The following is a 12,137-nucleotide window of genomic DNA, read 5'->3' as shown; positions in this document are numbered from 1 at the left end:
CTTGTTTTTGAAACAGTGGTCACCATACAGGCAAACCATATCCTGTTTTCACTTCTGTCATCCTTCTTGTTAGCTATCACATAGCTATAGATATTGCTGACACTGAACTGTATTAAAATGTTGGAACTCTTGACTTTGGACCTCCATAGGTCTGGAAATGTGAAAGAAAACAAGTCAGCATCATATGACTGGCCAGAGCTCCATGAGCAAGAGTGTTGCATGGAATAGCTGGAGAACCTTCTGAACACATGTACTAGTATAATGGTATTTGGCATAGTACATGGTGACCATGCAAGTGACTAATTTACATGGTGGCTAAGCATTTCCTTTTTAAATGCTGCTTTTCAGTTTCTTTTGACTGTACCTGGTGTTGTTCTTTCTAGCTGAATTTTGTCTGAGTCTAAAACTGTACAGGTTCCAAAGAAGTACAGACTTGTTCCCTAGCTTGGCTAGTCACACCACAAACAAATGAAAGATCAGATGGGGAGAGAGACTATTCATCTTTGCAGAGCTAAAGAATTTGCACCTTGGCAGTGACACAAGAATTCTTTTTTCTCCCATTAATTTCCATGCAGATGTTATAAATTATAGCCGTTCTTGCCCACCCCTCAGCTTCCATTTCCTCAGCTTTCTCATCCAGAAGAAAAGTGGAATCTAACTATTAAAAAAGTTATTAATTGTTTGTGTTGGGGGGTGGGTTTGGTAAAAATTCTGTTCATGAAAGAATTGCAGGAAGGATCTATACAATATCTAAGAGGAAAGAAACGCAACAAAATAACTCCTAAACTGGAGGCTTTCCACATAGGGAAACTCTGCAGAGAGCTCTGATTTTTATATTCAGTATTTGAACAGTTACTAAGATATTTAACAAATTATTTATGCTTCAGTTCAGAATCAGCAGCCTGATAATTCTTTTATATAGCATAATACTTCCTTGTATACATATACCTTTGTAGGTAGCTTTCATCAGCTGAACTAGAAAGATGCACCATTACCGTGTAATCTGTATCATACACTACATTTTTTTGAGCAACTCAGTGAACTTTAGTACTCTCTTGAGAAATTAGTCATAGCTACTTAACTTTGTCTTCATTTGCTTTTAAATACAGTCTATTTTGATAGTTAAGCACTAGACAGCAGATTATTTTATATTCACTGATACTGAAAAATACATGTGCTTGAATGTAAAAATACAATTTAGAAAATGCCTCATTGCCTGGAAGTGCATACAGTTTTCTGTAGGTCAAAAGAGATGGAAGAGAGATCAGGCATGACAATGTTCCTTAAGTGATTAAAGGTACAAGCTGGTACTTGGAGTACCTAGAGATACTTCCTGATGATATCTTGGTGTTCCTTGCATTAATTTTTGGCTTATATTTAGATCACCTTCTGTAGACACTGAATTTATTCATTGATTAAGCAGAAACTTCACCACAGTGTACATTTAATGGATATATCTAAAGGGTGCAGATGGCCCAGGAGATGGACTTGCCTCTCCACTGACTGTACAGAGAGATCAGAACTCCTGCTGTGTGACTCAGTGTTTCCATATAGCGAACTGAGTGGGAGCTTACTACAGTTTATGTATATTGTGGTTTTTGTTTTTTCTCATACAGTGTCTGTCTGTAAAGGAGATGAGCTAGGTTCATGCAACACTGTCTTTGAGGTCATCCGGGTCTTTTTCTGCTGTTGAGTTACCATTGTTAGTTACACCCTTTTCCACAGCTCAGGCTTGTCCTCCTTGGCAGAAGCCCTAACCATGTTACATAGTCTATGCAGGTGCCCCTTAATTCCCTTATAGAAGCTCTTGGCTACAGTTTTATCTGCACAGTTGATCAGAACTCTTGCAGCAAGATGCAGAGTTTCCTACCAGAAGATCCACCATGTCTTCTCTTATTATCCAACATTCATCTGAGGGGAGGGAGGCAGGGGTAGGGAGAAAAAAAAAGAGGAAAAGATAAAGAGCTGCAGAGTCCTAGCCTAGAGAACTGACAAGGTAGAAGACTGGTCTGACTCAGGATTTCATTCCAAGTGCTTCGGTCCAGGTAGGATTCACAGCATGGGGTCTTCTCAGAGCAGGTGCCTGAACAGGAGGAACTTTTTGTACAATTGCATACTGATTAGAGTACTTGCTTAGAAAGTGGGAAGCTCAGTTAATCTTTTTGGACTGAGGAAAACTTTGAACCTGTTCCTTCTAGGAGAATGCCTATGAGACTTTAGAGCAAACCTGGGATGGAGCTCGTCTCCAGCTCATATGTTGAAACTGGACAGCAGTTCAGAAGCAAATGCAAGACTTGGGAGAAGAGAGATACCAGCAAGAAGTATATATGTTGTTTATTTTATTTAGTAATGTTAATTACATTTTCCTTTGAACAGTCTATTGACAGTATGTGTTTCATTCAATAACTCTTCAGTGACAAATACAGAAATATTCACTCAAGCCAGACTACATACAGGCAAAAAATCTGTTGGTCTGAGTTAGGAACCAGTTCATCCATTTCTTGGAAATTTTTTTCTAAGTTAATACCTTAGTGACACATTTCTGAATGAACTCCGTGCTAGCCAAAAGAATTAACGATGTTTTGAACACAGTTTCTATCTACAGATTCACTTATACACTCGTGTTACATCTACACTAAGTACGGCAATGGCTGAGATATCTGAGTTGTCTTTGAACAGCGTAATTCAGGTACTGGAAGCCAGCACAGAGCTTCATGTGGGCTGAATTACCCCATTGAGAATCTGAAAAGCCTGGTTAATTAGCTTCCTTGCCTGTCAGTCACTTGTTTCCATCTATTTTCTCACTTCAGCTAGTTCAGTCATAAAACTGTAATCTGTTTTTCTGTGGCTGTGAAGATGATACTCATAATTTACTCCTCCATCTACCTATCACAGTATACTTTTTTAATTTTGATTGGTTATATTCCTGAAGTTTTGCTTTAAATAGTCTATAACTTTATGAAGCTGGACGGTACATTTAATAAGTTTGTGTGCGGCTTTTCAACAATCATAGAGATGATGACAGCACATTGTTGATTTCAGTTCAAATCAGTGTTCATGTTGTTACTAAACCTTCCCACTGCATGTCTGAGAATTTTCTATGCCCAACAATCTTTATTTTCAGGCATTTGTTCTCATTTCATAATTTCATTTCAAAAAACAGCGGCGACTGCCAGGTGGAACACCCTACCCCTGCACTGTAATCTCTCACGCAAGATCTTTGTTCACTAATCCGTGTCTGCTAAGAGTACCATGATGTTGCTGACATCAAAGCAGAATCAAGCAGTTGGGATTTACAGAGATATAAAAGGATTTTGAGTTCGAATGTTTTTCTGTATACCATCATCTCTTACGTTTTTTTAAATTATTAGCTGTTGTGAAATGTTTATTTAAACTATTTCTTATCCCTCTACTTCATAAAAGAGGTTCTGAGATATAAAAGTATTTTGAGTTCAAATGTTTTTCTGTATACCATCATCTCTTACATTTTTTTAAATTATTAGCTGTTGTGAAATGTTTATTTAAACTATTTCTTATCCCTCTACTTCATAAAAGAGGTTCTTTGGAGAGAGTGAGAAAAGTAGATTTTTCTCCTTGTTTTTACATTTATGTATTTTAGAAAATTTTAAGAACTCAAATGTTGCTTTTAGAAACATTATAATGCCATGATCTTAAAGGTTTAGGGAAAGAAAGGAAAGTTTTATCAAATTGAAAACATCAATGCTTTTTGTGGCAAAGTTGTATAGTTCCTGCTTTTAGCTTTGTGGAACCATGAGAGGTGAGATGTCAGACATGTCACAGATGGAGGAACAGGTATTGCCTGTAATGATGTTACAACTTGTGAGGAAAATAAAAGCATTTCTTTAAAACTCTCATTTTAAAGTGTGCATTTATAAAAGGAGCATTAAAACTTCATGTATTTTTTTGTGAATAAAATGTATTCCTCAAGGAGATGGTTTTCTGTTAATAGGACAATTTCTCTCTTTTCTCTGAACCACTGTAGCATACTGTCTAACTTTTTTTCTGACATCTCTGGCTCTTTCACTACTAGCAGTCCTCAAAGGATTGCCTGGTACATAAGTACGCCAAAACCAACCATGAATGATCACTGGGGAAATCTATCATAAACCTCATGATTAGATTAACAGTGGAGAACTAATGGAATTTTCGCCTCCTTCCTTCCTCCTTCCCTTCCAGACCATGAGCACTACGACCTCATGTAGTACTTGTAATCCAGGCTATATGATACACCAGGGCCTTTCAGATAGAGACCTGCTCTGATCAGATTGTAGCTGTATCTCAACTTCAGTTCCCTTTTAATATTATCTTTTTTAATTGAATTCAGAATTGGTTTCATTACTCTACTGTGTTTCTTCTGCCCTGAATGAGCTAGGATGGGTAAATTTGTCTCTTTTTGCAGCAATAAACTGGGGACAGTTGAAAGTGCTAGCATCACCACACAGTATTCTGTCCTTTTTGACGTTCAAGCACAGGAAAGGCCTGCCTCTCTCCTCTCTTTACTTTCTCTGAAATGCCTCAGACAATTAATAAATAAAACCGGATTCTTTAAGCGAACTTATTTCTCATGTTCATGTGTTGTTGTGTACACTGAGTATCTGATGCTGTAAGTTTGACACTAAATTTTATAGATTAAGTTATGTGGTTTAGGCAAATGCAGTGTTTTGGTAGTGGTGAAAAGTATATTCTAGTAGAGAGATGTCAGATCTCACGACTTAAACATTGCTTACCGTCAACAAGGTTAATGTTGCCGACTGACAGACAGTAGTGGATCAGGCTGAGATAAAATGCGGGTCGGGCTGTTGGTGTAGGTGATCTCTTCACCCCTTAATCATATGGCACTGCAAAAGAAAATGTCTTGCCAAAAGAGCATGGTAATGACATGGCTTCTGATGTTGTTATTAGGAGCCATAGCTATTGTTTTACATCAGTATATCATGATCCCACCTAATTAATACTCAGCGGTGGATGCATAACATGAGCTGAATTTCTTTTTCAAAAATTTATACCTCATTGAATAGGCAAACATGTTGTTCATTATCATTCTTACTTAATCCTAAATGAAAATGGTATTATTGCTTGGGATTTTGCCACTGATTGTGAAGGCTTTTGGAAAGGTGAACCTTTGCTAGAAATCAAACACAAAATACATAACTGCAGCAACCTTTCATTTCAGGTTAGGATTATGTTCTGTTAATTTATTTATATAATCCCTAACACCATGTTGTTCATTATCATTCTTACTTAATCCTAAATGAAAATGGTATTATTGCTTGGGATTTTGCCACTGATTGTGAAGGCTTTTGGAAAGGTGAACCTTTGCTAGAAATCAAACACAAAATACATAACTGCAGCAACCTTTCATTTCAGGTTAGGATTATGTTCTGTTAATTTATTTATATAAATTCCCTAACACCACTTTTTTTTTTTTAACCCCCTAGATATTGGCAAATGTAATCATTTTTATCTGCGGAAACTTGGCAGGAGCATACCACAAACACCTCATGGAACTTGCACTGCAGCAGACGTATCAGGACACGTGCAACTGCATCAAATCGCGTATCAAGTTAGAATTTGAGAAGAGGCAACAGGTAAAGCCACACCCATGTCTGGTCTGTTTTGCTGTCTTCACACTGTCCCCCTATTCATCACTATATAATCCAGTTTGCTACTGCAAAAACACTTACTGAATTACTGAAAGTTATTTAATGAAATATGCGAAGTCTTTTGAACAGGGTTGTGCACAATTTCCATCTGAATGTCAGAAGGTATTATAATTATTTGTGTTGTCAAATACATGTATTCTTTCATTTGTTCTATGAAAATATTTTATGATAAAGAAAGTTGAAAATGCTATATAGATTGTGTTTGCCCACTCTTTTGTTGTCCTCATTGAATGAGCTGTGAGATGTACACGTGCACTTTGGGAATCGTCAGTTCTTCATGCCCAAGACCAATACTACAAAATCACTGCGAGAAGGTATTACTGCACTGTTTTTGAAAAATATTTGAAACTACAATACTGATGAATCATGTGATGTAGTTCTAGGGGTCAGGTATGTTAAGAGGAGCTAGGGGAATTGCATAATGAGACTATCTGTCATTTATCGTAGCAGCTGAATAAAAGGCTTCTCTGATTGCTTTATATAGTTCTTTTTCTCTTTGCAAGTTCTGTACAGTGCCTATCATCCTGACAGATAGGTGCTTCATTTAAGAGAATTTGAAATACAAATTAGTTCATCAAGTAGTAAAGACGATAGGTGTGTTTTGCTTTGAAGGTCACCAGACTCAAACTTCTATGAACTGTTAACAGTCAGAGAATAGAGCCTTCATGGACACATTTCTGTTGTCACAAAAAGTGCATGGAGATGTATACCTCTTATGTCCCAGGTGACCTTAACTGTCATTTCTGCCTCACAAATACCTGCCGCCATTTTAAATGAAGGTTTTCAAGATCCAGCACCAACACTTTTTTTGCAAATGGAGAGTCCATACCAGGACTTTAACAGGTGATGTGTGTTCAGAGGGCTAGGTGTATTCTGTTGGGCACTCGGGTTGCATACTGGCTGAAGATGCTGCAAAACATTTAAAGTAATCTTAAGGAGAACATTTTACAGTAAAGGCAGGCTTTGATGGTTAGATGCAAAATCTGCATAAGGTACTATTGCAGGAGAGGTTGTGTAAGAGCAGTCATTTATAAGTTTCCACCTCTGCCTCCGTGAGCTGTGTGCAGTGAATCAGTAGGCTTTATAACTGATAGTACACAATGCACATTTTACTATCTGTTGAGAATACGGACGAGAATATCTCCAAATTAGTTCCAGTGAGACAGCTTGTGAGTGCAGAGCAACCAATGCCAGGTATCTGGGAGCAGTACCACTCCGGACTGGGCAGTATCCAATGATGTGGGGCTGATGTGGTGGCTTCTGGGCTCATGGTGACTTTGTAGAAGATGGTTAACACTGTTCCGTGTGCTTAGGCCTCAGCTGCCAGAAGGATGTATGCAGACCATAATCAAACAGCATAATTCACAGCAGGCATCAAGGTCTCCCTTATTCAGAAGAGACCTGAGCTCTTAGCTTCCTGAGCACAGTTGTAAGGGCCCAGGTTTCTACTGTTGGTTGCTTTTTCCTACAGGCATAGGAAATGCATTCATGTATCTGCCAGAATCAGGAGGGTGTGTAACTGGACACTGTCAGTGGGTGAACTCAAAGGGGTAAGGATGCTGCTTGTAGAAGTTAGTAGTTAGAAGAGACATAGTGCTAGCTGATGGTCTCTGTAAATGTGTATTATTTGCTAAACACTACTAATTTCTATGGAAAGACATAAGTAAGTAGTTTTGGTTTCCTCACACTTCTGAAGGTCTTGCAAAAACGGTTGAGAACCTGACAATGGAGAGAAGCAAAAATATCTGGAATTCTGTGTGAGGTGCTTCCTCTTTGTGGTTTGTAGGAGTTGTCTTTCTAATATGCTGGAGCCCAACAAGATGGAAAGCAGCAACAGCCATCTTTCATTGGTAAATTGTGTTGTTGTTATAGAATAATGAAGGACATTGTACGCAATTTGTTATATATATAAAAGTATGTGTTGTCATATTTGTGTTTTGATAGAAATAAATATATCAAATTAGTTAAGATATCTACACAGCTCTAAGTAGTGTATTGGAGGTCTGGATTAATAACAGATGGGTCAATGTCTCATTAAACAGAAGTAAGTGAAGTATTCTATGAATGTTAATGATCTTTTTGACCTCCAATGAACAATCAGCTCATCAGATCTTCTTACATAGATTTCTTTAGCCTTTATCCTCTCAACCCCATATGTCCTTTATCTCGTGTCACAGTTTTTCCAACCAAAAAGACAAGGAGGTGCACATCCTTATTATCACACTTATGAATGCTATTTAAATGTGAAAAGGTAAATGAGAATTAATTTGATAAGTTGTTTGTTTTTTTTCCCCCCAGGGTTAACATACTTCTTTGTTTGCAAACTTTAGTTCAGAACTGGATGTACTTTAGTCTGTCTTTTAATACTGCTTGTTTTGCCAAGAATATACAGAGGATCATCCACATTCAGGGAGCAAGTCAATCATATTGCTGGCTATTTTTAGAGGATTGGGATATATTGAAACAGTAGGAGCAGGTGCATTTTAAAAAGTGTTGAGTTTGATCAAAGCCTTTATTAGCCTGTGAAAGGTTGTAGCATGACCCTTGATTCTACATCTCCAACAAGAAAAATGTAATTTACTTCAGTGAGAAGTAACACAAGCTACTTTTATACAAGTGCAGAGCGTAGGATGTACTTCTAAATGCTTAGGGCTCCAGATCAAATTTGCAAATTTTTCCAGGTCATGGACATAATGTCTTTTATAATTGTTTTTGAAAGATGTATGATTTATGTTCCAAATTATTCCATGGATTTCCTCTTATTTTGTTTGAAAGTAGCCTCATACAAATGTAGCCAACTGTTGTTTTTCAGCTGGGGTTTTTTTGTGTGTCTTTGAATAGCCTTTTTGCAAATACCATTTTGATTGTATCAATAGAGAAGTATATTGAATTGCCACTCAGCAATTATCCCAGAGAACTAAAGAGAAACACCAAATTCATTGTTTTCAAGTGAGACCAATGTACATTAGTATCTGGTGAAACAGGGGTGTGCGTATATATACCGAGGTACAAGTCAGACATATTGTACCCACACCACTGTGTATTTCTGTTAGGGCACAGCAAAGGCTGGCTGCTCCCAGAGGGATGGGAAGCCATGGGTGATGACACCTCCCAGCAGGGCAGGGGCCTCACCAGCCAGGGCCCTGTCCCACAGCACAGGGTGAGCTGGGCAAACCCAATTGCTGGCAGCCAGGGTCGAGCAAGAGTCCAGAACACCAGCCAAGTTTGTGGTGATGTAGCAGGTCTGAGGCCAAGCCAGGAGGTCAGTCCACAGCTCAGGGTCAGGTCCAGCAATTGCTAGGCAGGTCCAAGGTGAAGCCGGGAAGTCAGTCCAGGAGCCAGGATCGACAGGGTCCACAGCCAGCTCCTACAGCACAGCTCAGGCAGAGGCTGAGCTGAAAATGGGGCTCCTGGGCCATGGGCAGAGGCTGACGGTGGAGGCCCAGGTGAGGTTAGTCAGGGCCAGTAAGGCCAGTCAGTGCCCCTGGGGCCTGTACAATTTCAGATGATTTATTGCATAGGAGTCATACTTAGGCTTGGCTTTGGTTTGGACTACATAATGTGTGTTCGCCTACAGGTGTGGATGTGTAGATGTTTATGCGTATTACGAACCACACCTTTATGAACTGTGGTTTCGTAGGGCTGTGTTTGATTACACTGGACACTCTGGATTTTATTTCCATTAGTGTACGTTGTTGTGAGAGTCACTTTTAAACTCCTGTGGTAAAAGGCAGTATTTTCAATGCCCACTTTAGTGTTTCTCACACAGCTTTTCTATCTTTTCAGTGTATAGAAAAGAGAAACATGAAACTATTCTGACCTCTATTAATTTGCAGCCTTATTTCAGGATATATATTTAAAATAGCCTCTCATAGCATTATTTGTCTCACTGATACAGCCTGGCTGACAGTTTGTAGGGGTAATGACTCACTAACGCTGAGTGCAAGATCTTAACGCTGACAAGCAGTTAGCATAATTGCTCTTCTCTCTCTCTTCTGGTGCTTTGCATCATGAGACACAGGAATATACACTGAGAAATTCTTACAACATCGCAGGGAGATGTTTGTAAGGTGTTGGTGTTCAGTGGGTTCTCTAAAATGCTGTCTTTGAAAAGGAGGCAGTATAATGACGGTTTTAGAAACAACACTCAGGTAGCAGATGAAAATGAATGAGGTTTCAAATCATTGAGTGGGATTTTAATTTTTTCACCAAAACATGGGGAAGCAATACTATTCATTACAGGAACTGAAATATTTCAAAATTGTTTTCAAATTAATCTAAAACAGAGAAGCCTCATACATTTCTGAGACTTGAGGCTGTTAGTAAAGAACAGAAACATTTGAAATATATTATTTGGAACTAATATATAAAATGTGGATTCCTGTAAGTTCAATTAATGCATTTTAAAATGTAAGCTACCAATATTTTCATGAACATAGAATAGCTTTTCTAAGGGCTTCCTCATTTTCCTTTTTTGTTCCACATAGCTTCAAGGCTAGTAAGCAGGAAAAAAAAAAAGTAGTTTTGGTCTTTTAAATTTTAGAATCTATTTTCTACTCCAGGCCTGTTCGTACACATACGCATGGGTGAGGTGTCAATCCTTTCTGTTAATCTACATGTCATTACCAGAATTAAAGCCTATTCTGAGGAAGAACTTAAGTGCCAAGTTCTGCATGGTAGACCATGTGGAAGATGGATACAGTATGCAAATAGAAACTGGAGAGAGTCCACCGAAGGGCTACAGGGGTAATTAGGGGACTGGAGCTCATGACAGATGATGAGACTCAGGGAACTCAGGATGTTTAGCTTGCAGAAGAAAGGGTGTGGAGGGGACACCTAACATCCACCTACTGCCTGAAGGAGCTTACGGAGAAGATGTGGTCGGATTTTTCTCAAAGGCACACAGTGAAAGGATGAGAGGCAATAGGCACGAGTTGTGACAAGGCAAATCCTGGCTGGAAGGAGGTAAACAATTATTCCCCAAGAGAGGGGTTAAGCACTGGGAAAGTCTGCCCGGAGAGGTGATGGAGTCTGCGTGCAGGGAGATTTTCAAGACTCAACTGGACAAGTTGTTACGCTTCAACTCTTGTTGTGGGCAAAAGGGAACACACTATAAATACAGAACTCAGAATCTATTGTTGGTCTAATTAAAGTCTTAACAATCTAATGAAAATACAATAAACAATTATTAGTTGTATTTCAGTTACAATAATAATAACAGTCACAGTCTACATTATCTAATTAACACAGAAAAGTGTAAATACAACTAAAACTGTTATGCAGAAAATCTAGTATATCCCCTTTTTCTCTAGTATTACCCTCAGTCTTCTGTAACCATGTAGCCCCGCAATACAGTACTGCCATTGCCGTGTGCTTTGCACTGAGTTTGCAAGGCCTCAGGGTTAAGGCTGTCTGCATTTTTTTTACCTTCCTGGAGCTCTGTTTTTACTTGATTTATCTGTAACACCAATTTTTACAATGACAAGGTGGCTATAGCTAATTAATTTTACTTTTCGTATGGTGTGGTACAACCATAGTTATTATATAGATAATAGTAAAGAACAACTGTTCTGTGAAGAATGAGATATTTACAACTGTAAAATAATGTGAAAAAATACAGACCTGGCATCATAGTGGAAGCCTTAAGAAGTGGAGACACAGAATGCAGTGCAGAGGAGTACAGGCATACGACGGTTAGAGATGGGGCACAGCCTTGGCACTGGAGACCCCAGGTCTACAGGTAGTTCACCACTGGTCAGTTAAAGAAATACAGACCTGGACCTGGACAAAAGTGGTTTTTAGAGGGAACAAAGAACAAGTTCTAACACATATAAAACACCATGTATATTAAATTTTGGTATAGCATGGACTTGCAGACTGATAAAGAAAGAGCAAGGTATAAACGCGTGTTATCATTTACATAAAAATTACCCCAAGAAGATCCTAGACTGAGGAAGAAGTAACTGTCAACATCATCAGCATCATACTCCTCCTCACAAAGGACTCCAGATGCTGATGACTTGCTGAAAATCTTCTTTCACCACCACTGCTTGGCTGAAGCCACCAACCTTAGAACCCGCAGGAACAGTTAAAGCATGAGCCTTTTACCAGAAAAAGGTTTAGAAACTAGGAAGTGTGTGTATAACAATTTAAACTGTATTATTACTATTGGGACTTTGCTTTTTTAATATAGATGTATTTATTTATTTATTTGGTTTTCTTTTCTTTTTCTCTAATAATTAGAGCAGGAATAATAATGATACTTGCATTAGACTATTAAGATTTCAGTTATACTAACAATAAATCATAGAATCATAGAATAGTTTGGGTTGGAAGCGACCTCTAAAGGTCATCTAGTCCAACCCCCCTGCAATAAGCAGGGACATCTTCAACTAGATCAGGTTGCTCAGAGCCCCGTCCAACCTGACCTTGAAGGTTTCCAGGGGTGGGGCA

General features: G+C 38.6%; 1 protein-coding gene across 2 annotated transcripts in view; it reads left to right on the top strand.

The window, feature by feature from the left end:
• Nucleotides 1–12,137, top strand: part of ADCY2 (adenylate cyclase 2) — a 219,105-nt gene that overhangs the window by 82,831 nt on the left and 124,137 nt on the right. For both annotated transcript variants that reach the window (XM_019471906.1, XM_019471907.1), the window contains one exon: nucleotides 5,460–5,609. In XM_019471906.1, coding sequence (XP_019327451.1) covers nucleotides 5,460–5,609 — 150 coding nt within the window. The remainder of the gene's footprint in view (nucleotides 1–5,459; nucleotides 5,610–12,137) is intronic.

The sequence above is a fragment of the Aptenodytes forsteri genome, unplaced genomic scaffold (genome assembly GCF_000699145.1).
Source record: "Aptenodytes forsteri isolate BGI_AS27 unplaced genomic scaffold, ASM69914v1 Scaffold194, whole genome shotgun sequence".
In the NCBI taxonomy this organism is placed as follows: Eukaryota; Metazoa; Chordata; class Aves; order Sphenisciformes; family Spheniscidae; genus Aptenodytes; species Aptenodytes forsteri.
Note: the sequence above shows the minus strand (reverse complement) of the source record. Positions and strands in the feature narration are given on the sequence as shown.